The 23,416-nt window shown below is 64.1% G+C and overlaps 2 protein-coding genes across 3 annotated transcripts; both read left to right on the forward strand.

Annotated features, from left to right (window-relative positions):
• The first annotated feature begins 911 nt into the window (after positions 1–911).
• On the forward strand, positions 912–18,332 carry CD81 (CD81 molecule). The gene is made up of 8 exons (XM_074371476.1): positions 912–1,209; positions 11,446–11,560; positions 15,084–15,181; positions 16,018–16,092; positions 16,323–16,427; positions 16,764–16,865; positions 17,394–17,480; positions 17,745–18,332. Exons 1-8 carry the CDS (start codon positions 1,144–1,146, stop codon positions 17,805–17,807), a joined length of 711 nt encoding a protein of 236 aa, XP_074227577.1. The 5' UTR covers positions 912–1,143; the 3' UTR covers positions 17,808–18,332.
• A 148-nt stretch (positions 18,333–18,480) lies between these two features.
• Positions 18,481–23,052, forward strand: TSSC4 (tumor suppressing subtransferable candidate 4). Of its 2 annotated transcripts, none has more exons than XM_010956815.3 (3): positions 18,481–20,087; positions 21,565–21,679; positions 21,820–23,052. In XM_010956815.3, exon 3 carries the CDS (start codon positions 21,842–21,844, stop codon positions 22,817–22,819), a length of 978 nt encoding a protein of 325 aa, XP_010955117.2. In that variant the 5' UTR covers positions 18,481–20,087; positions 21,565–21,679; positions 21,820–21,841; the 3' UTR covers positions 22,820–23,052. The 2 variants fall into 2 exon arrangements, with proteins under 2 accessions (XP_010955117.2, XP_045373938.2); XM_045517982.2 differs by lacking the exon at positions 18,481–20,087 and adding an exon at positions 20,119–20,253.
• Positions 23,053–23,416: the final 364 nt, after the last annotated feature.

Below are 23,416 nucleotides of genomic sequence, written 5' to 3' on the forward strand. Positions count from 1 at the left end.
CTGAAATTTAAACCACGCACAGAGAACAAAACGAACACTTCAGTTCCTGGTGGTGCCACCAGCCATGTTTCAGTAGTCACTTGTCCTAGGGCTACTGCAAATGCAGTGCATTCCTATTTCTCCAGCTGCATGTCACTTTGCCATCACCTGGGGAGCAAATGAGTCACCTGTCCACCTCCTCCTTAGCCCAGGCAGTGAGGGCAGCAGGGCCCTCAACTGATGGCAGGAGTGTGGGGTTGGCCTCCCTGGGGGCCTGGCACAGCCAGGGTGTGCATGAAATACATAACATCTGGAAGTTCTATAGCCGACTTGGGCCTTTTAGACATTTAACTCTGGTCTAGGGGACACCTATTCTGTGACCTTTCCAAACACAGGCTTCTCTAACAGCCGTCAGCTACCCCCCCCCCCACCACCACCCCGCCACCACCCTGTCCATGGGACAAGGCTTGGCTGCCTAGAATCTTCAGCCCAGGGCCTCATGACCTACCCCCCCAGGTTCCTGTCCCCGGGAGCCATGTGAACAAAGCACGCTGCTGTAGGGCACAGCGGTGTATCACCTCCTTCAGGGGGCCTTCCGAGATAGTCCAAGGGGCCTGAACGAGTTCTTCCCTGGCTGCAGGTCTGTCCTCAGGCGCGGCCCCTCGGGGGCTCTGAGCGCGCCAGCAGCCCAGGGACGCGTGCTGCGCCTGGCACTGTGTGCCCAGGCCCCGGGGTCCTGACTGCACCGGGTCTGACACCCCGAGGTGCGTGCGCGAGTCGGGGAGGGTGGCGCGACTTCTCTCCCCAGGCGGGGCTGGGGGCTAGGGCTGCAGCCAGTCGGAGCCAGGGCAGCAGGGCCAGGGGCGGGGCCTCTGGGCGGGGCATTGGGGGCGTGGCCTCGGCGCCCTATAAGTAGCCGAGAGGTGCGCGCGCCCCACCAGAGAGCGAGCGCGCAGCGGCGGCAAAGAGTGAGGCGTGTTCCGGCCAGGCCTTCTGCTCCCCTCGTCCGCGCCCCTCATCCGCGCGTACCCCGCGCCCCTCGTCCCCGCGCTCCAGCCTCCCTCCAGGCCCCCGGCCGCCCGCCAGGCCTCCAGGCCCCCAGGCCCCGCGCCCGCCGCCCAGGACCGGCCCGCGCCCTGCAGGCCGCCCGCCGCCCGCGCCGCCATGGGGGTAGAGGGCTGCACCAAGTGCATTAAGTACCTGCTCTTCGTCTTCAATTTCGTTTTCTGGGTGAGCCTCGACCGGGGGGTGGGGAGGGCGCACCCCGAGCCTGGCAGGCCGCGCGCCCTTCTAGGCCCAGCGGAAGGGGCGCAACCGAACCGCCAAGTTGCGGGGCCACCTGTGTGCGCCGGGCACGGGGTTGGGGTGGGGGGTCCTAGGCCTGCTGGGCGCGGCGCTGGGGTCTTCCCGGGCCACCGCGCTCCTCGACGGCGGGGCGGGAGGCTTCCAGTCGGGTTTCGGGCCTCTGCGCGTCAGGGCCCAGAGCCAGGCAGCCGGGCTGGGGCGTTTGGTGACCTGGGGTCTCTTCCCGTTTGGTGATGGTGTTGGTGCGGTGGGTGCGCGTTCCGGGCCGCGTACCCCGCTACTGCTCAGCCCTCCTGGCCGCTGTTTCTGGGACCACCCCGCTTTGCGGGGACCGAGGGGGCTCGAGGGCGGAGCTCGCCACGCCACGCCCCCATGAGCTAATCGGGGCCACCGCCCCTAGATGGGCGGCCCGGTGGCGGGGGGCGAGGGGGAGAGGCGCACACTCTACTCGAGTCTTGGGAACTGTCCACTCAACTCTGGGCCTATCCCAGTTCACCCTCCCATCTGCTGTCGCCACCTTGGGGCTCCGGGCCGGGCAAAGCCCTCGTGCTGGGGGCCTGCACCGTGGTGGCCTCAGTTTGTGGGGCCCGAGTTTCCTTTCCTCCTCACCCAGACTGAGATCCCAGCATGTCCTCCCCCTGGGACGCTGTAGAGGCTTTGAGGGGAGAGGGGCTGGTCGGGTGTTTTGAGTTGGCACAGGCAGGGGCCCTGGAGAGCTGGGCGGCTCTGAGCTGGGGTATAGGGTGGAGCTTGGGCTGGGTAGATGCCCAAGTCTGGTCTTGGGCATCCACTTTGGAAAGAGGTGCCCACAGACTGGACATCTTGGGGTGCAGGAGGATCTCCTGGGTTCTCTGGGCTGCTGGCCTGAGTTGCTTTTTCTGATCTGTCTTAACTGCTATCCAGTGATGGATGAAGCTCTTTGGCTTTTGTTTCTGTTTCCTGTCAGTGTTGGAATTCGGGAGTGGAGATCTTTTTTTGGCCTGGAGGGACCAGGAATGGATGTCTGGAGCCCGTCTCCCAGCTGTGCCCTGTATCCCCTCAGCCAGTCTCCTGGGCAGTGCTTTGGACCCCCACCTGGCCGCTTCATGTGGCTCTGCCACACCAGGCTGCCCCCCCCACTTCTACTAGGGCCAGGACAACGTCTGGATGCTTCATTTCTCAAGTTGATACAGGGAGGGCAAGCTTTTAAAATGCCCCCTGGAACAAGTGTGTGGGGTTGGGGACATCTGTTTGCCGTCTGGACAGCTAGGGATCCCAGAGTAGACCTCGGGCAGTTAGGTATTTGGGGTGGGGAGAACAGAGACTGGACTGAACTCTAGCTGGGCGTAGTGTGGGGGTGTCACATCCTACCTGGGGGTAACCCGATGTGGGCCTGTAGCCATTAGCCTCTGCCCCAGAGGAAGGAGCAGTGAGGCTGTCAAGATGGGCCATATTTGGTCCAGGCAGCCACCGGGTCCTTCACTGAGGGGGTGGCATTGGCTTTGATTTAATGTTTGCCTACTTTAGCCCCAGCAAGGGCACATCAGTGGGACACCTAGATGCCCCCTCTGCCAGTCCTTGAGCCTGTCGCCAACAAGCGGAGCCTCGGAGGGCCCTGGCGGGAGGTGGAGGGCAGGCCGAGGAAGAGGACTTCTGCGGGAGCAGATTCTTGCCTTTGCACTGGGTGTCAGTGCCAGATAATTCCCTCCCACCTGCACAGCTGGGAGGTCTCCAGGGCAGGCTTCCCCTGACCCTCCAACCCCACCCCCACCCCCAGTCAGTCTGGTAGTTTCCCAGGCAGCCAGGGTGGAGGCCTGAAATAACCCCGGGGCCACTTTTTATTCAGGCTTAAGGAACTGTTTCCGAGGCCCCGCCCCTCCCCTCCCTGGGCATGCCCAGTTGAGCGCTGAGAGCTGTATCCATCCATCCTGGGCCACCCACTGTGGCAGGATGCCAAGCTGAGCGAGGCGGGGTGGGGGCGCACTGCCCTGGCGGAGCCCCTCTCTGCCCACCAGCTTGGCTGAGAGCACAGTGCCCGGGGCTTGGACCTGGGTGGAGTCCCTGGCCCCTTGCTCTGGTCCTGGGCTTCCTCCCTTCCAAAGTGGGGGTCCTGTCTCTTGGGTTATTGTCAGATTAGGTCAGGAAATGGAAGTTGGGCATGGTGGCTGGCAGGGAAGACTGCTCTCCTTGGCCAGTGTATGCAGTGACACGGGGAAGGGGCCTCAAGTGCCTGGGAGGGCCCCGCGGGACCCAGTGGCTGAGGGAGGGCTCCTGGTGCCCAGCTGCACTCGCTCACTGTACTCTGGCAGGAGCTGGGAGAAGAGGTTGATGATGAGTGTCTGGATCCTGGCACTTTTTAAAGTTCCTTTTCAGAGAGTAAAGTCTCCCCCATGGAGGCGGCATGAGAGGCAGGCTGGCACGCTCCTCAGGGAGGAGCTGCCTCACTGCGCGTGCCCACACACTGCAGCACTCGTACTCGCCTCCCCCGTCTCCCCGCCAGACCCCAGGCCCCAGGCAGTGTGAACACAGCCCGCCTGACCACGGCCTGCTTTGGGGCCCCCTGGCCGGACGAGCACTGGGCTGCGAGGCGGAGATGGTGCCGGCAGAAAGGCAGCACCCCGGCCCTAGCTAGCTGGGGAGACGGTGTGGACACCCTGCCGGGAGCATGGACATCTGGCCCTTTGGGATGGGACCAGGAGCCCCTTGGCAGAGGTGGCCGGGACTCAAGGTCCCAGCCTCTGGAGCAGGTCAGGAAGAACAGAGGCTCCCAGCCCTACTTAGCTGCCCACCCAACTCGAATCCACTGTCTGGGGCCGGAGAATGACCTGTGTGAGCCCTGCTTTCCTCATCTGTGAAATGGGTGTGTTACTTGCCATCTCCTTTGGCGGAAGATGGGGAGAGGGGCAGCGTCCCTGCCCAGGACTGGCTGCTCCTCCAGCCTAATGCAGCCTGTGGCTTCCTTCCAGAGGTGACGTGGTCAGGCCCGGCTGGGAGAGGGGCTGATTAGAAGCCTTGCTAACTGGCACTTAATTCTCACCTCCAGACAGCACATGGCTGTCTATCGCTTAGTGGTTCTGTCGCCTTCCTTCCCGGAAAGGGGGTGTGACCCTGGCGGGCTCTGGGTGGAGGCAGGGATTTCCTATTCCCAGTTTCAGTGGGAGGGCAGTTGGGCTCCCCTGGTGCCCCCCAGAGCCTGGCTGCCCAGCTTTGGGGAAGTGGCCATTGGGCTGGGCCAGACCGAGAAGAGGAAGTCTGTGGTCTGTCCCTGGGACGGGCTGGCCCCAGTGAGAGTGTCTGGGCGTCAAAACAGGGGAGAGCTGGAGGCAGAGGTGGAGAGCCTGGGACCCTGGCCCACTCGGTGCCCGTCCTGTGGGGTTCCCACCCCTACCCCCAGCTCAGTCTGCTTCTGGAAATTGAGTTCACCTCCAATCCCTATCTGATACTGCCTGGAAGTCCAGACAGGGAGCTGGGCCCCCCAGACCACACCCCTCCCAGATCATCTATCCCCATGTCTTCGTCTCAGCACCTGAAATCCCACGACAGGGAAGAGCCTGGGCCACAAAATCAATAAGGTTTAGAGTCCAGCCCCCATGGGAGAGGCAGATGGCACCTTTGCTCTGGCACAGAATTTTGGAAAGGGCCCTGGGTGGGGGTGGGGAGGGGCACGGGGGCTCTCTGTCTGCCCAGGCCCCCAGGACCCAGGCTGGGCGCGCGGCAGGAGCTAGGTGCTTGTCGGCCCTGGCGGCCGCCTTGCCCCGTGTCCGGGACTCCTCATCCTGCACTCCTCATCCTGCACAGAGAGCCAGGCTCCCCTGGAGATGGCCCTTGGGACCCTCCCCCAGGCCTTCCCGCTGTCCAGCAGGACATGGTCTGGCCCCACACACCTCCAGAGCCTCTAGACTCCCCACCCAGCACACACTTGGTAATTTGGGGCCTGGCCCTCCCTGCACTCGAGGGCTGCTGGGCTGGGAGGGCAGGGAGGCATGTTAGAGCTGGGGTGGGGGTGCAGTGTTGGGCCCCTTAAGTCCCTCAAATGGGTGGTGAGGGTGCTGTGGTCAGGGGGGCTGAGAGCCCAGGTGTGGGGATCCAAACGCCACAGAGGCCTGGGGAGCAGGGAGCCCCTTTTCTTTGAGGCTGTGCCCATTCTAACTTTGGAAAGCTAGTGTTCCCCCCACCCCCGGTTATTGGGGTGCTATGATCATGGTGGAGACAGTGATGGGCAGGAAGCCAGGACCGGTGGCTGTGCAGAGTGGGTGAGTGGGCGGCCCTCCCGGGCATCCTGTGTGGTCACATGGGGATCTTCTGTACCAGCTGTCCCATGCCCAGGCCGGCCTGGGTCGTGACTGTCCCCCCGGGTGAGATGTCTGACGGCGCCCTGTAACCTGCCTCACCTGTCACGTCACCTGTGGGTGAGTGTTGAGTTTGGTTCTGTGCCGCCTACAGCCAGCTCCTGGAGACTCCCATGGGCCGTGATCCCAGGGCTGCAAGCCCCGGGCGCTGTAGGAATGAGGACCCCAGGCCACCCACCTTCCCATCTCCATCCTGGAATGCCTGAGCCACCTCAGGGGTGCTGGGGCTACCGGGGGGGGGGGCGGTAGGTTTGGGAACCACCCACTGCAGTCCTGCCAGGCTCACAGGGAGCTCTCCTCACATCTCCCCACCCTGGGGGCTCGGCTGCCTGCCCTCTGGATGGACAGTCTTTCCCTCTGTCCCTGAGAGAACAGTTCCAGCCCACACCACATAGAATTAGCACCCGTTTTGCCTCCAGCTGGGGCCAGGCTGTTATCAGGCCCACTGCGGCGATAGGGAAATAGGTTCCCGAGTCACCACATGAGGAAGTGGTGGACGCAGGCTGGAAACCAGAGCCAGTCCTCCAGCCCCTGGTTCACGGCCAGGCTGGGGTGCAGGTGGGGCTCCCCCAGGGTAATTGGCTGTGCCCAGGTGCCAGTGCTGGCCAGGGACACCCTGACTTGCCCCAGGGCCCCCCCTACTCGCCTTTGGTTCCCTGTCTGGGCCCACTCATCGCCCAACTCCCTGCCCTGCAGGTGCTCTGCCCACCCCAGTCCTTCTGGTCTGATACATGTGGCCCTCTGCGGCCCCTCGACTCCCTTTGGCAGGTCACTGGGGTTTCTGTGTGTACGCGCCCCTCCCTGCATGGGCCAAGGGGGCAGAGGGGCGCCTCACAGGAGGGGCCCTTTCAGCCAGTTGGGTGGGCTTGGGGCCGGGGAGCAGGCTGCTGCTGGCCTTCCCGCCTGGGAAGTGCGTGGTAGGCCTGGGGCCTGGCCCAGGAAGCGGCTTGGTCCTGGGGGTCCCCAGGCCCGCTCTGCTCTCCTCTGAGAGGTGGCAGGGCATGCTCAGGACTGCGCTCAGCTGCCGGTGGGAAGTGGCTCCTGGGGGCCAGTGTCCTTCTCCCCCTCCCTCCCAGGCCTATTTTTAGGGGCCAGGCCAGGCAGCTTCCTGAGGCCGAGGGGCCTGGAGAGGGGTTTCCGCTTCCTGGCTGAGGCGGGGGTCCCTGCTCTTCTCTGTGCTTCCTTCCTGCCTCGAGCTGGGTGGCTCTGTTCCCAGAGGTCACCACAGGGTCACAGGGTCAGCTGCCTACCCCTGGGAAGGCTGAGACGAGCCCTGTGTCACCCTGTCCTCAGGGTGGCTGGACATGGAGGGTCAGTCTGTGGAGGCCCAAGTCCCCACCCACCCGAGAGTTGCCCTCTGCCCCACTGCCCCCCACGCCTCACCTAGGAGGGTCTTTGCTGCGCCTTTTCTCTCGGACTTGTCCGTGTCTTCAGGGGCGTTTCCTGCCTTGCTGCCTGCCTCTGGCTTCACTGCCCTTCTGGGGAGGGTCTCCAGGCCCACGGGACCTCCCAGTTGCCAAGCCTCACGGGCACACAGGGCGCACTTTCCCAGCGAGAGCGTGCCCCCCCTGGAGTGGCGGGTTACGAGGGCAGAGGCAGCTCAGAGCCAAGGCCCCTCCCGGGTCCCAGTGGAGCTGCCTCTGACCGCGGCCGGCCGGCCGTCTCTGCGAGCGTCAGCACCGAGGGGCTGCTGGAGACCAGCTGCCAGTCAGGGGAGCACCCTGGTGCATGAGGTGTCCCTGTTGCCCGTGGAATGCGTGGACAAGACGGGGTGACTGTGGGGCCAGTGCGTGGGGGTGGCAGAGGGATGGAAGCCCGGGGGGTGGCAGAGGGTGGGGCCGTGGGAGGGGAGGGGAGGGGAGGGGAGGGTTGCCCCAGGCCTGCCCAGGCAGCAGCCGCTCCTGTTCCCTTTCGGCTGCTCTTAGAAACAGCAGACAGGCCAGGCAGGAACCCAGCGTGCTTGGCAGCCCCCCCTCTTTAGCTGACGCAATTATTTATTAATTCTCAGAAAGGAGGAAGAAAGAAACAGAAACAGAATCCATCATAGGGTTACGAACACTCTGTGCTGTCCGCTGGGGTGGAACGGTCCAGTCATCCCAGCCGGTTCGCCGGCTCCTTCTGAGCCTCTCCGTAGCCCCACGCAAGCCAGGAGCATCTGGGGATGCAGGAGCATCTGGGGATGCAGGAGCAGGTGGCGGCCGTGCTTCCAACAGGCCCGCTTGCAGGAGAGAGGGGGAGGGATGAGTGAAGATGTGTCAGACTCTGCCACCAGTCACCTGCCTTGGAGCTCCACAGCAATCACCAGCTCTGTCAGGGGCTCTCTGTGCTAAGCACACTGTATATATTTACCTGTGTACCTTTGATTCCTCATTTTACACGTGAGGATACTGGAGGAACAAGGATGCCGAGGTGGGCCTGAGATGGCCCAGCGGCCAGAGGCTCAGGGACTCCCTTGGCCACCACCCTCTGGGCCCCACCCAATGCCAGGACTGCGTGCTTTCTGTCAACGCTGGACTCTGTCTTGTAGTGGACATGCATGTCCCTAGAACCTTGGCTTAGTGGACAGGAATCCAGATGCTTCTTATTGGCACCAGGATGGCAGCCTGGACCCTTTGGGACCCGGAAGAATCATTTACCCCCAGATGGCCTTGCTGCTGATCTCAGGCATCGGGGATTTGGGTGTGTGGAGTTTTTTAGAAAGTTTTGTTTGATGTAAACCACACGTTTAAAACGTACAGCTTGGGAGGTTTGGGCATAAGGAGACACCTGTGAGACCAGCGCTGTCATCAGGAGAGTGGACGCATCCATCACCCCCACAGGTGTCCTCGGGGCCTTGGGAGGCCGCCTCCCTGCCCCAGGGCAACCGCTGGCCAGCTTTCTGTGCGTGTGGTCGGCATTTCTGGTACTTTCATAGGAACGGAGGAGGAAGGAGGCGGCTTTCCTCTGGGTCTGGTTCTGGCTTTCAGTGGGATGGTCTGGAGGTTCGCCCGGGTGCTTGTGTCTGTAGGTCTGGTGGGCATCCGCCACGTGGCGGAACCACAGCCTGGTTTTGTCCATCCACCCGCTCAGTGCTCGGAGGAGTCCGGGTTGTCCCCGGTGTGGGGCTGTCACCAGGAGAGCTGCTGGGACGTTTGTGTGAACGCGAGCTTTCCCCTGGCTTGGCGGCCCCTGGGGGTGCAGAGGTTGGGCGCGCAGTGGGTGGAGGCCCAGCTCCCTGAGGACCAGCACCTCCACACCCTCGCCAGCACCCGGCTGCGGGCCCCTTTCACGCCCGGCCGCCTTGCAGGGGGAGGGCTGGGCGTGGGGTGGTTTTATTTGCATCTCCCCATGACCTGTGGTGCCGCGTGTCTTTCCACGTGTTGATTTCCTGTGTGTGTTTCTTCTTTGGTCAAGCGTCTGAGCAGGGTTTTTTTGGCCCGCTTTTTAAAAATTGGGTTTTCTTTTTCTTTTTTTAAATTCTTCTTTATCACTTTTTTTGTTTGTTTTTTGTAACTTTTTAAAATTTTTTTCATGTATTTTTATTTATTTATTCATTTATATTGAGGGGAGGTAGTTAGATTTACTTATTTATTTTTGGAGGAGGTACTGGGGATTGAACCCAGGACCTTTTGTATGCTAAGCTTGTGCTCTGCCACTTGAGCTACACCCTGCCCTGGCTTGTGGGTTTTCTTGTCGCGTTTTGAAAGTTCTCGATACATTTTGAATACCCGTCCTTTATGAGTCATTGGCAAGTTCCCGTCCGTGCTTATCTTTTGAAGAGCAGGCTTCTTTCAGACTTGCCGCTTCGGGACCCCTGACTTGCCCTCTCGTGGCCGGACACCCCCTCCGCGCCTTCCATCTGCCCCCTGCTCTGCCTCATGGCTGGGGGAGTCCCAGTGCTGCCTCTGTAGGTGACCTTGGGTGAGGGCCCACCCCCTCCACCTGCTGATGGGGAGACCGAGGCTGAGTCGGGGCTCCTCACCTGTCCCTAATGACACAGGGAGGCCCTGGACGAGGGCTTCCCCATGCCCTCCCTCCATGCTGGAGCATCTCACAAAGCGGTCTCTGGACCACAGTTTCAAAACAGAATAAGTGAGGGTTTCTAGCCAGAGTTACCACAGCAACCCTCAGCCTCGCCGCCACGTCCCCTGGAGCCTCAGATGGCAGCCAGCTGGGCTCGGGAGGAGCTGAGGACTCCCTCTGGGCCCCCCCCCAGCCTCTCACCTCTCCCTGCGCACGTCTCGTGGGCCTGCCCTCTCTCTTGTGGGTGTGACAGACACCAAGGGGCATCAGGGGGTGCTAGGACCTCAGCCGGCAGGTGCACAGTAGGCCCTGCGCGCTTGCGGGGCAGACGGGGAAGAGGTTAACAGACTCCATCTCCTTGGGGTGGGACAGGACAGTGCAGTTCCAAGTTGGAAGTTTGGAAGAGGTGCCGTCCTGCTCCGGGGGTGGGTGCCGACAGCATCCCCTTGCTGTGGGAGCCCAGCTGCTCCTGTTGCCAGCGGTCCCAACAGTTCCCACCAGCCTTACCCAGTGTGGGAGGGCCTGGGTTGGGCGCAGCCCATGGCCCGTTTCCTTCCCGCCTCTCAGCAGCACCCTGGTGTCACCTGCCTGGGGATCCCCGGAGATGCTTGGGGCTTTCTTTCCTCAGGGCAGCCCGTGGTGCCGGGGACTCGAGTCCACACGCCTTCCTGGGCATGTCCCCCCTCCCCCCCACTGTCTGAGGGCCCTGCTCCCCGAACAGGGCCTTGGGGTCAGGCACTGGGCCAGCCAGGTGGTTTTCCTTGGGGTCCAGTTTTTGGTTTCTCTTCCCCACTGGTCATGTGGCCAGCGGTCTGTGTGGGAGCTGGCACTTGGAGCTCAGGGAACAGTTAGCGCCTTTGTGGGGCAGCCCAGGGCCGAGGCCAGGCCAGGGAGGGCAGCCTGGGCGCTTGCTTGGGTTGGTCAGAGGTTAAAGCATGGGCCTGGCCAGGCCTGGTCTGGGTTCACCCTTAAGGGCAGACACCACCCACCACGGAGCCCTTGAGGGTCCCCCCGCAGCCGGAAGCCCCCGCCCCCTAAGCAAGAGCCCCTTTCCTGCCCCGCCCCCCCCCCCCGCAGCCTCTGCCTCCCCGTCCCTCTGGGGAGCACTGCGGGCTTCCTTCCTCTCCCAGCAGTTTCCCTTCTCCCGTGGACGCAGGGATTTATCCCACAAACCGGCAGTCCCAGGGCTTCCTGGATGTCCCCAGCCCAGCAGCGTCTGCTCTGGAATTCCTCCACCAGCTCTGCCAGGGCCCTGATCACCACCCCCTTTGTCCTGCCCGCAGAGACATGGAGTCCCCTCCACGGGGTTCCCAGACCAGCTCCCTACTGTTGGGGCAGGGCCACCCCTTGGACGATGGCCAGCGTTCCTCGGGCACTCGGGGTGTGTGATTTAGTAAATAAAACACAGGACAGCCAGTTAAACACGCACCGCAGGGAAGCAGTGAATACTCTCTGGCGTAAGTGTCCCACGCAGCATTTGGCACACACTTACACTGAAGAAGCGTCGTTACCCGCCTGAAACGCGTATTAACCAGGAGCCTTGCATCGTACCTGGCAGCCTGTCCTGCTGGTGCTGGCGGGAGGTTTGGGGACCAGCTGTGTGGCCCCTGATTCCCAGGCCCTCCTGGGGCATCTTGAAAACCAAGGCAGCAGAGTGGACATTTGGAGCTAGCGGGTGGTCCAGACCCCAGGTGCCTACAATCCCCTGGACGCTGACCCAGCAGAGGGGAGGGTCCAGCACCTGCCTCTCTGCGCGTGCAGCATGGTAGGTTTCACTCACCACTGCCATGCTTGGGGCCACAAGTAACACCGTGCCCTGCTCTTCCCCCAGTTGGCCGGAGGTGTGATCCTGGGTGTGGCCCTGTGGCTTCGCCATGACCCGCAGACCACCAACCTCCTCTATCTGGAGCTCGGAGACAGGCCCGCACCCAACACCTTCTATGTAGGTAAGTGCACGTGGGACTGGCTGAAGACCCTGGCCAGCTCTGGGCTGGTGGCCTGCAGGGATGGCCCACTGGGGTGTCTGATCAGAAGTTCAATGAGGCTGTGGACAGGCAGTCAGGGAGGGCTTCCAGGAGGAGGCAGAACCTGAGGCAGCTCAGTGGGGCTTGCTTCTTGCTGGGGCAGAAGGACGCCAGCGAGGAAGAGCTCGTGGGGCACAAGAGTGAGCCAGAGCCAGAGAGCAGGTGTGGTTATATCGGCCTGAGGGCCTTGGGGGTCCAGGGGAGGCTTTAGGGCCCTAGTCCCCTCCAGTCCAGTGCCTGGTTGGGTTGGGGGTGCTCCTGGGGAAAGCTGGAACTGGGAATGGTGTGTGGCTTGTTGGGAGCCCACCAGATGGCCTTCGGGTGGGGGGGCTGGGCCGGGGCAGGAGAGCAGCAGCTGGGCGGGGCGGGGGAGCCGTGTGCTGTGGTGGGTATTTCGGGGAGGGAGGCGTCCTGGGAAGGGGTGGAGCTGGATGCCTGGGCAGCCCGAACGGCAGCTGAGGCAGCTGGAGCCTCAGGCCCAGGAGGGGGCAGCGCGAGTCAGCCCTCACAGCCACGCCTAGCGGCCTTATTAGGCTTCGAGTCTGCCTCCTGGGTTCGAGCTGAGGCCCTGAAGGGCGTCGATCAGGCTGGGGGATTGGGCCAGCGGTCCCCAGGGACAGGGGTGACAGAGGAGGAGGAGGGGCAAGGGGAAGAGGGGGCCTCCCTTCTGCGCACAGCCGCGCCCCTCCTTCGGGTGTCCGCCGCCCCCCCCCGGGAGGCGGGGCCTGGCCCTGAGCTCTGCATGTGTCTGTTGAGCTGCTTCTGCCCTTTAAAGGAAGGGCTCGGGCTGGGCGGTGGGGGCAGGAGGCTCCTGCGTCTTCAGGGCTCAGGGCTCACCGCTGGGCCTGCACCCACTCCCTGCCGGGTACGTGCGCCCCTTGTGCACCCCTGCAGGCGTCTGGGTCCCTCCCAGCTGCCACTTGGGGCCCCCACACACTTGGGGTACACGCTTGGCTGCTGGAGCGGGGCTGGCCCCACCCACTCACCGTCCCACCCTCCGAACCCCAGGGCCATGGGGGCACGCCTGTCCCCTTCCTGCCCGTGGTCCTCCCTGGGCCGGAAGCTGGAGAGGGCTGGGTTCCAGGGAGCATCAGCGGGGCAGCAGAGACGGGAGCCTGCGGCTCTGGCTGTCGTTTCCTGGGGCCCGCGGTCTCCAGGGAAGGGCCTAAGCCACGGGTTCCAGGTGTGGGGCCCCCCACAGGCGTGAGTCTCAGGAGAGGGTGAGACCGTGCCCTCTACAAGTGCCCGAGGGGCTGTGACCCAGGGCCCCCGCACACGGGCCTGGCACCCTCAGAAGCAAGGCAGCCAGCTTTGCTTACAAATCTGAGGATGTGGGAGTATTCTCTGAACTCTCAAGGGCTGTTTCTCTCCTCTAGGGCTCCTCACTCCTCCTCCCCGCTTCCCCAGGGGTCTGAGCCAGCAGCAGCCGGGGTGACCCAGCACGTCCCCAGTCCTGTCCATGTGAGGGGGGCTGCCACCTTGGCTCGCCCTCCCTGGGCCTTGGTGCTGGGGGGTGTGGGCTTTGCTGGTGGCAGAGTTGAACCCACCCCAGGGCAAGGGATTTGGGATGGGGCCCCTCCCCTGGGGACAGGGCCACCTGCCTTATGGCTGGGGCGGCTCCTGCTCTCAGCTCGGCGCCTGGCCCAGTGGGGCTCACCTGCTTCACCAGGAAGGCACAAGCCCGGGTGATGTGCTGCAGCCTCGGGTGGGGCCCGGCACAGCCCACTCGGACACGGTCGGGGGCAGGCAGGTGGAGGTCTGCAGCTGCTCCAGCGGTCCCACGGGAGAGGCTCGTGGGGGGGCAAGGCTGGCGTTGGAGCAGGTGTCCCAGGGGCCTACCCACCGGGTGCCACATCAGGCACCACCGGGGACCTGACATGGCCTTCCCTGGCTCCGTGGAAGCCTGTCCTTGGAGAAGCAGCGTTGGCCACTGGACCACCAGGCAGGCGGGGGACCAGCCCTGGACTTGGGCTCCTGCCTCTCCTCCATGGGTGGGGGCCTCTCTGCCCACTGAGTCCCTGCCCACCCAGGGCCGGCCTTCTGGGACCTCGTGCTGGCCTCGATGCAGGCTGGGCCTGCCAGGGAGGTGGGGGAGCAGATGTAGGCCCTGACAAAGGCTCTTTGTCTGATGCCAAGAAGCCAGGGCGGGTTAGTTGGGCTCGCTCAGCACCCCACGCAGTGCTGCAGGGCCCAGGAGGGTCCCCAGCCGCACTTGCCAGAGCCAGGCCCATGGGCTCTCATGGAAGGCCGGCACTGTGAGGGGGCCTGGGGTTGGGCACCTGCTTCCAGGTCTCTTGGACTCTCGCAGGACCCTCCATAGCCCGAAACGCCAAGACGCCCCTTCCCAGCACCCTGTGCGGTCTCGTTCACCTAGTTACATGGGGATGGGGGCCCAGGGGGTCCCACTTCACCTCAAAGAGGGGGGGGTCTCAGGACCTGAGGGGAGGGAGGCCTGGCTCCAGGGTGCTGTGTCCCAGTGACCAGCCCTGAGGGCAGCCCTGGCAGGAGGCGTCCCCTCAGCCAGGCCCACTCAGTGCTGACCAGAGGCTCGGTCTGGTCAGGATGCAGCCCTGGGCCTTTTCTGAGCCCAGCAATGGGTCCTGGCCCCCAGGCCCCTTCTCCAAAGGCTGGCCAGGCAGGCGAGATGGGCACTTGGCACCAGAGCCCTGGAGCCCTTTGTCCCAGCTCTGTGAAGGGGCTTGGACTGCCTACAGCGTAACCATGGTGACGGGGGGGTGGGCCTGGGTCTACTGGAAGGACTAGGGTTGTGGGAGGTCCTTGGAGAGATGTCCGTGTGGCCAGTGGGTGTTGGGCATGTAGGAGGGTAGGCTGAGCCCCATGTGCCATCCTCAACCTGTCCCTGCCACCGTGCACCCCAGCTGCCAGACCACCTCGCGCAGCAGGCTCCAGCCCCCGGGGTCAGTGCCTCAGGAGCCGGTTAGAGCCCACTCCTCCAGGCAGAGCAGCCAGACTTGACCTCCCGCCTAAAAGCAGCATAACTGAAGTGGGCGTTGTCAGAGCCCTGGGTGCCCCCTCCACCCCACCCCCAGGCCGATAGTTGGGCTTCAGTGCCAAGACTTGGGGCGGTCCTTCACGGGCATTTGTGGGGACCAGAGTGGATGCAGGCTGTCGGGGTCAGGCCAAGCGCTCTGAGAGCTCACCGAGGGCCATTCAGTTCCGGCTTCGGCGTTGCTGGCCTCCTTCCACGTCACAGAAGAGGAAACTGAGCGTGGAGAGGCGCCCACAGCGCCCAGCCGGGCTGCGGGCCTCCCCCAGCCCATTGGGCAACGGACCCCTTCCCGACAGGGCGTGCGGCAGCGCCTGTCGGACCCTCCAGGGTCCCAGGCAGTGGTGTGTGTGTGCGCAGCTGGGGAGGTGGGCTCCTGGGGTGCTGGGGCTCCTGGGACATCAGGGCGCTGAGGGGTCGGTCTCTCTCCCCCTGCAGGCATCTACATCCTCATTGCCGTGGGCGCCGTGATGATGTTTGTGGGGTTCCTGGGTTGCTACGGGGCCATCCAGGAGTCCCAGTGCCTGCTGGGGACGGTAAGGTCCCGGGCAGGGGTGGGGAGCTGCTCCAGCTTGCCAGGCAGGCGGGCGGCTGCAGGACTGGCCGAGAGGAGAGCTCTGGTGGGGGCAGCATGTGTTTGGCCCGGAGCACCCTCCTCGACACCCCCCTTGTCAGTCCATCTCTGCGGACCTTCCCCAGGAGACTGGCTGTCTGCTTTTCCTACTGGTTCTAAACCCCCTGGCGGGTGGATAGCCATTACATCCAGTTTTATGTCTGGTTCCTAGCTCTAAGTTCCAAAGTTGCTTTTTTTTTCTTCTATTAAAAAAAAAACAAAAAAACCCACAGGTAAAATAGGGACACGCTTGGGAGTGAGTCCTGGGCCCAGGGCTCACCTCAGATGTCCCTGGGCACTGCCCCCGCCAGCAAGAAGCTGAGGCCAGGCTGTGCTGTCCCGGGCCTGCGACTGGGAGGCGTGGGCTGTGGGCATCTGGGCCGGGGTCTCCGGTGGGAGAAACCCAGCCTGCCACGATGACCCCCTTCCCATAGGAAAGGGAGGACGGGGCACTTGCGGTGCAATTGGCCCTGGGTGGCACCACCCTGCCCTTGCCGGCCCGCCCAGCCCGTACCCTGTCCTCGCCTCCAGCCGCCCCATCCTGCAGCACCTGGGGGATGAGGGGACCTGTGGCCTCTCACTGCCGGGGCCAAGTCCTAGACTGTGGGCTTCTTGGCTCCACACTGTTCACCTGCCGTCAGGGCCTGGGTGGGTGGATACCACCGGCCACCCCACACACACCGCGCTGGTCTGGGACCTCGGAGTGCTGGGCCGTCTCTGGCCTGCTCTGACCTCTCTCCCTGCCCTCTGCCTCCCCAGTTCTTCACCTGCCTGGTGATCCTCTTCGCCTGTGAAGTGGCCGCTGGCATCTGGGGGTTTGTCAACAAGGACCAGGTGAGCCTCTGTCCACAGGGAGGGGTGGGGATGGGCGCTGGCGGGGAGGGAGGAGGGCCTCAGGTTGTGGGGGATGGGGCGGATCGTGGGTGCTTTGGGGGGGCGCCCCTGGTAGGAAGGCCCGGGTTGCTTTCTGGAGGAGGCAGCCCGGGGTCCCAGTGGGACGGACAGGTCTGTCCCAGAAGTGGCACCTTCCGGGGGGCACCGCGCTCTGACCACTCCCTCCCCAGATCGCCAAGGACGTGAAGCAGTTCTATGACCAGGCCTTGCAACAGGCCATAGTGGACGATGAAGCCAACAACGCCAAGGCCGTGGTGAAGACCTTCCACGAGACGGTGCGGCGGGGCCGGGGCGCTGGGAAGGGGCTGGGGCTGGTCCTCTCGGCGAGACCTCGGCCAGGGCTGGGGGGCGTTGGGACCTGGGGGTCCCTGGTGGGAAGGAGATGGGCCAGGCCCCAGGGGCAGGGGTCTCCGAGCAGTGTAGTGGAGTGGGAGGCAGGGGAGGGGTGGGGCCCCTGAGCTCGCTCTCCCACTGGAGGGGACCGTCCTGGCCCCCACCCCACACGCCAGGCCAGGGCAGCTGCTGGGGCCTCTGGAGCCTGTGGGGGGCGTATCCTTGGCCATCGCCCCACACGGGCCAGGGCTGATGGTGGGCACCCTCGGTCTCTGCAGCTTAACTGCTGTGGCTCCAACACGCTGACCACGCTGACCACCTCTGTGCTCAAGAACAGCCTGTGTCCCTCAGGCAGCAATGTCTTCAGCAACTTGGTAAAGGTGCGTGGCGATGGGTGGGGTCTCCCGGGGTGGGGTGGAGCCTGCCTGCCCCGCCCCCCCCCCCCCCCCAGTTTGGCTGCCACCCCCAGTGGGTCCTGGGTGGTAGCCAGGCTGCTGGCTCGGGGGCTGCCGCTGGCAATGGCAAGGACACGGCCACACTGGTTGGCGCCGTGGCTGGAGTTGGGGCCAGGCTGCCTGCGGCTGAGGCTGTTTGTGCTGACAGCCCACAGCGGGGCCAGCCTCTGGCCCAGGTTCCCAACGGGGCAGCTCTGGAGCTCAGCATCGGGGGCGCCGTGACCTCCCGGGTCAGCCTCCCGGCCAGGCGGTGCCAGCTGATCTGAGTGCGAGAGGGCGCGTGCGGCACGCCCGCCATTAACGTGTTTGTTTAAAATGGATGTAAGTGGGAGCCCGGCGGAGACCGGGCCCTGTTCACACCTCCTGGGGGGCCTGTGAGGCGGGGCGGTGCTCTCTGTGCCTTGACCCTGGGCCCCCGAGGAGGCCCCCCTGAGCGCCCTCTGCCCCCTGCAGGAAGACTGCCACGGGAAGATCGACGAGCTCTTCTCGGGGAAGCTGTACCTCATCGGCATCGCTGCCATCGTGGTCGCTGTGATCATGGTGAGTGGGGCGGGTGGCCACCTGCTCGGGGCCCAAGGACCCCCCCTCCATTTTACTTTGCCTTGTGCTGCGAGGCCCTGGGGACGTCCAGGCCAAGGCCTGGGTGTCACCTCTGCAAGCTGCAATGTGAATTAGTGCCCGGGGTGCACTGGACCCCGCGTTCCTGGTGAGGCCCTAAGTGGGGTGGTCCCTGGCCCTGTGTCCTCTCTGGGTCACTGGCCCGGGCCTCCGGGTGCTGACCCCCTGCCCACGCCCTCCCTGCAGATCTTCGAGATGATCCTGAGCATGGTGCTCTGCTGTGGCATCCGGAACAGCTCGGTGTACTGAGGCTCTGGCCGCTTAGGCCACGGGGACCCGTGCAGTGCCCCCAGAGTGACCCGGACACTTCTGAGAAGGGGCCGTCACCACCTGTGTACATAGTTTCCCAGTATCACTCTGCTACACTCACCAGCTTTTTTACTTTTGAGGTTTTGTTCTTACTCTGAAGTTCCCTGTTACTTCTGGGGCTGATGTCACCGGTAGGCGGCATGCGCGTGGGCCTTGGGGACTGTGTAGGGCAGGGTCCCCCTCTGCTTCTGGGGCTGCCTGGGGGCTCTGCCTGCCCCACCAGGCCTCTCCTGGAGGCCACAGGGGCCCATCTGGCCGAGCTGCGCCCTCGCACCCACTCGTCCCCACGGGCTACATGCTCAGCCTTTTTTAATCTTTGTTCTTTTCCGGCCACCTGTCTCCAGAGCCGGGTCTACGAGCAGCCTTGCGCCTTCATGCACCTCTCCTTTCTAACGCGTCACCTTCAACTGCAGTTACATCTTGAAAGTCATTCAATAAAGAAGGAAAGAACAGGCATGCTAACAAGCCGTCCGTTGCCTTCCTGAGCCCGCAGCATCTGAGGCCCAGGGCACGGCCCAAGGGACCGAGGAGCCTGTGCGGACGGTGCTGAGCTCTTCCGACCTTGCTGGGCCCAGGGTGTGTGCCCACCCTGCTGGTGGGTCTCGATGGGGCCCCCCAGGAGGACTCCATAGGGGGATTGCCCTCTGTTGGGCCTTCTGCTGCCTGAAGCAGCCTCCACAGGACTCTCACTCCCACCCAGCACTGCCCAGAGCTGGGTAGGGGGCAGGCAGGGTGGCCCAAGGGTGTGGTGTGGGATGTGCTTGAGGTGGCGGCCCTGCAAGACGCCCCTTCCCCCGAGGGACAGCTTTGTTTGAGGATGGACACCACTGCTTCCTCCCGAGGGTCTCTTCTCTGACCATCTAGTTGCTTGTAAATGTCCTGTCACGCCCACCTCAGCCACTGCCTGGGGGAGCCCACCTGGCCGACTGCAGTGGAAGGAAGCCCAGCCACCCCTTGGGCAGGCTGCTGCCCCGTGGGGAGTGCTGAGCAATGTCACCACGACCCACAAGTCAGTAATGACCTGCGTGTACATTAAGTTGACCTCTTGAGGCCATGAGGCCCTAGCTGGGCTTCATATGCCAGGGGCTCCTGTGGCCTCATTGGGGAACACTAACCCCAGCACTGCACTGGGGGCTGCAGGGTCTCAGTGGGCCTGCCCCTTCACTGTCCATACTGGGGTGGTGGGTCGGGAGAACAGGATGGCCCAAGAAGCCCCCTCCATTTTGCTTCTCCCTGTGCTGCAAGGCCCAGGGGACATCCTGGCCAAGGCCTGGGTGTCACCTCCACAAGCTGCAATGTGGATTAGTGCCCAGGGTGCCCTGGACCCCGTATTCCTGGTGAGGCCCTAAGTGGGGTGTTCCCAGGGATGAAGGGTCCAGAGGCTGCACATCGTTAGAACGGGCCCTGTGTCCTCTCTAGGTCTCTGGCCTTGGCTGCGGAATAACCTGAACCCCGGGTTCCTGGGTGCAGCCCTGGGAAAGGGAGGGCCCTCTGGCCGTCCAGCGAGGTGCCCTGGCCTGTGGGCTCATCGCGGCCCCAGGGGGAAGGGCGCAGGGTGCCGGCCGCCTGGGCCCGGTGCCGAGGGAGTGCGGCCCGTCCAGGGCAGCCCGGGGTCTGCCCTCTGCTTCGGGGTGGAAGTGTCAGCCAGGACATCGGCCATCTGCAGGCGAGGCCAGGGAGTCACTCCCAAGCGGGCTGCCCCCGGCTGCCGCGTGGCCGACCCTGGCCGCCTGGAGGTTGGGACGAGAGTTGCGCCTGGGCCACGCTCTGCGGCACTCCGACTCCGCTGCTCAGCTGCCGGGACCCACGACTGCGCGGCCGGCCGCTTCAGGCCAGGACCGGAAGTGGCCGCGAATAGCGCCGCGCGCGTCGACGCACTTCCGTTCCTCGAGGCTTCCAGCAGGTGGCGCTGGAGCTCCAGGAACGCGGCGCTGGCCGTCAGCCCTCGAGTATTCTGGGAGTCGCAGTCCTGCCTCCCTCCTCCCCTTATTTCCGGTCTCTTTGCGAGGGAGTGCCGCCGCTTCCGGGAGGGAAGGCTAGGGAGGGCAGCGCATGCGCAAAGGCCACACTCCCGACAGGCCTCGGGAGTAGCGGCTCAGTGCCTTGTGGGAGATGTAGTTCTTCAGGCCCCGAAGCCGCGGTTCTCGGCCGGCGGAGGACTCGGTTTCCCAGAGTGCCGAGCGCAGCCCAAGATGGAGGCAGCCAGGCTGCGGTGAGCCGGTAGGTTTATGGTGGGGAGGATGGCAGTGCCGTTGGGTCGGTCCTTGGGAGGCCGCTGTTCGCAGTCCGCTGCCCATAGCAGGGAGACTCTCGTGAAGCCCGGACCCTGGCCCACCCACCCGACTTGGCCCCAGGACTCAGGCCCCGGACACGGAGAGCCGGCTGGGTACTGGCCGAGGCCCTGGGCTCGTAGAGTGGGAAAGTCAAGGCTCTGCTTCCCAGGGGAGAGAGAACCGTCAAGGAAGCCAGTGGTCCTGCTCCCTGGGACCTGGCCTGCCCATACCCCGGCCATGAGAAAACTCCGCCTCCGAGCCCCCCAGGCTCTCAGCCTGGACTCAGCTCTGCCCTTCACTGAGCGCGGGAAGTTCTCAGAGAACTCCAAAGACCCCGCATTCCCTATCTTGGGGCGCGACCCTGTCCCCCCGCGGCGTGTCCCACTGATCACGGGCGCCCCCGCAACTCCATGGCCAGGAATGCAAATTTAGGAAGCAGTTGTCTGGTTGAAACTCCAGCTTTGCCTGCAAAATACTGTATAACGGGCAGATTATCTCCCCTACTCTGGTCCTGCCAGCTTTAAAACAGGCACTATTGGCGTTTGCTTCATATCCTCTTTCTCTCCTGGAGTTGTTCATTTTGGGAGTCATGCATGGCTCAGAGGAATGGAGATCTGGCCTGTGTTTGACCTGGTACAGGGCACTCGGCCACTTCTGGTCCGCCTGGCCTGGTCCTCGGTGGCGCACGAGCAATGGGTAACCCCGGGCGAGGGAGGCTGGGTGGGCAGAGGGAGTTTGTGGATTTGGAGGGCTGTGCAGAGGGTGAGGGTGAGGCCAGGTTGTCCTCTGAGCCTGGACAGGCTTCACAGTGCCTGGTGACACCTGACCCCTGAACAGGTGTTGACATCACTACTCTGCTCATCTGGGGAGGGTGAGGGGTGTGTGGAGGAGAAAGGCCACTGGAGGGAGCTGCGGGGGCTTGCCTCTGCCAAGCAAAGCCTCTCCAGGTCACCACCAATGCTCCAGCTTCCTGAGAGCTTGACCCTTAGGTGCCAAGGACTTAGCTACAGAGCCCCCTGGAGCTCCCAGGGCATCTCTCAGCAATCAGGAGCAAGCCTCCTCCCCCAGGAGCAGGCCGATGCCCTGGTCTGTGTGGAGCCCTTACCGCGTGCCATGCGCCCCGTTGAATGGTTGATAGGCAGCCCTACTTGGCCAAGAGAGGTATCGCAGGGTAGAGGTTACTCTGGGCCCTAGGTTCAAGCCCTGGCCAACTGCTTTAACTACCAGAACCGCCCCCCAGCTGGCTGCCTAGTCGCTCTAGTTAGACTTAGCTCAAGAGGATTGAATGACACATCAGAGGACCAGCTTCTGGGCCTGGCTGTGTCGAGGGCTCTGTAAACCCAGGCCCACTTCCCTGGGTGGTCGCACCATTTCTGCACGTTCACTGTCTGGGCTCATGGTTGGCTCTCCCTTCCTGCCCTCAGCCAGTGACAGTTGAGCTGCTGAACAGAGCCGTGTCCGGGGCCTGTACCACCAAGAACCTTTGCCTGCGCTCGGCCCACCAGCAGTGTCAGCCCAGGCAGCCAGCAGAGAGGGGAGGTAAGAGGAGGGCTTTTGGGGTCGGGGGACATGGCCCGCCCTTTGTCGGACAGTTCTTCCTGCTGACTCTGCCCTGGGCGGTGGGTCTGCAGAAGGGACTTGTTCTAAACTTGTGCTGTTCTTGGGCTGTCTTGGGCTAGGTGTGGCGAGGCCTGAGGACACATGGCCAAGGCAGGGGCGGGCCCGCAGCCCTTTGGCTTGGATGTCGACGTCTTGCCTTCCGACACTGTCTCCCTCAGCGACTCAGACTCCGACTTCAGTCTGCTTGACGATGCTGAGGTGGAGGCTCTATCCCCAGGGGGGCTGCCTGGGGAGTCCCAAGGGGACTCAGGCCCCGATGAGCCCCCCTCGCCCCTCGGGAGCCTCCCTACAGCGGCGGAGCAGCTGTTCCACCTGAGGGGCACCAGCCCCACCTTCTCCCAGCGCAGCCATGACATCTTTGACTGCCTGGAGGGGGCGGCCCGGCCGGCTCCACCCTCTGTGGCCCAGACCGGCCTGGGTGATGATGGGGGCTTCAAGCAGCCGCTGACACCCTCCAGCCAGCCTCCAGCGGGGGGCCGGGGCAGGGCCAGTCAGAGCGCTGCCCCTCCAAAGGTGCCTCCCGTCCCCGACTACATGACCCACCCCGAGCGCTGGACCAAGTACAGCCTGGAAGACGTGGCTGAGGCCAGTGAGCAGAGCAACCGGGCCGCTGCCCTGGCCTTCCTGGGCTCCCAGAGCCTGGCTGCCCCTAGCGACTACACGCCCTCTTTCAACCAGGACTCCTCCAGCTGCGGGGAGGGTCGAGTCATCTTCACCAAACCCGTCCGACCTGGCGAGGACCGACCTGAGAGGAAGAGGGTCCTGAGGAAGGCGAGGGAGCCAGGCAGGGGCGCCCCTGGGAACCCAGGGGCAGTGGGCAGTGAGGGCCCTGTGGAGCTGGCCCACCTGGCCAGGCCTGAGAGCCCAGGGGCTGAGGAGTGGAGCAGTCCCCAGGGGGGCTTGCAGGAGGTGGGTGCGCCAGAAGGAGCAGGCCACTCTGGGTCAGTGGTCAGACCCCCTCTAGCGGAGACGGTGGGCTTCCATGGCAGCAGGAAGCGGAGTAGAGACCACTTCCGGAGCAAGAGCAGCAGCCCCGAGGCCCCGGGTGCTGAGGTCTGAGAGGAGAGACTGCCTGGCTGGCCTCCGTGTCCTGGGGTGGAAGAGTCTTGGGGCCGCACCTCCTGGGGACGGGAGCTGGCGGGCTGCCTGTAGGTGGCACCAGTGGCCTGGGCTGGGGCTGAGGCAGTTGTGTTGGGAGCAGAGACCTTGCTGAGGGTGGGCACCAGGGGACGGCAGAAGCCCTGACCCAACCACTTGCCCGTGGGGACATTAAAGGTTTTGGGTGTCTGTCAGGCTGCGTGTCTCTGTGCACACCCGCTCGCCCCAGAAACCGTGGCTGGGGCTTCTGCTCTCCAGCCCACCTGGGCACCTGTCCCCGCACTGGAGCCTCTAGAATTAATGTCGGGCTCAGAAGGTTTTGAAGTCATGCTCGCATTCCTCATCGGCAGAACTTCCCTGCGGGGCTGGGGTGACCCCCTCCTCAGTCCTCCAGCGCTGGGCTCACGGCCGCTGGTGTGTAGCCTGTCCCTTCGACGGGCCTGCAGACCACAGGGCTGGGATCTCAGGGTGTGGATGTAACAGGTCCGAGGAGGCAGAGTGAGCCGGGGCGGGGTGGTGGCTGCCAGGTGTGTGCCCTCTCCCGCTGTGGCCAAGCTT

The sequence above is a fragment of the Camelus bactrianus genome, chromosome 10, assembly GCF_048773025.1.
Source record: "Camelus bactrianus isolate YW-2024 breed Bactrian camel chromosome 10, ASM4877302v1, whole genome shotgun sequence".
Classification (NCBI taxonomy): domain Eukaryota; kingdom Metazoa; phylum Chordata; class Mammalia; order Artiodactyla; family Camelidae; genus Camelus; species Camelus bactrianus.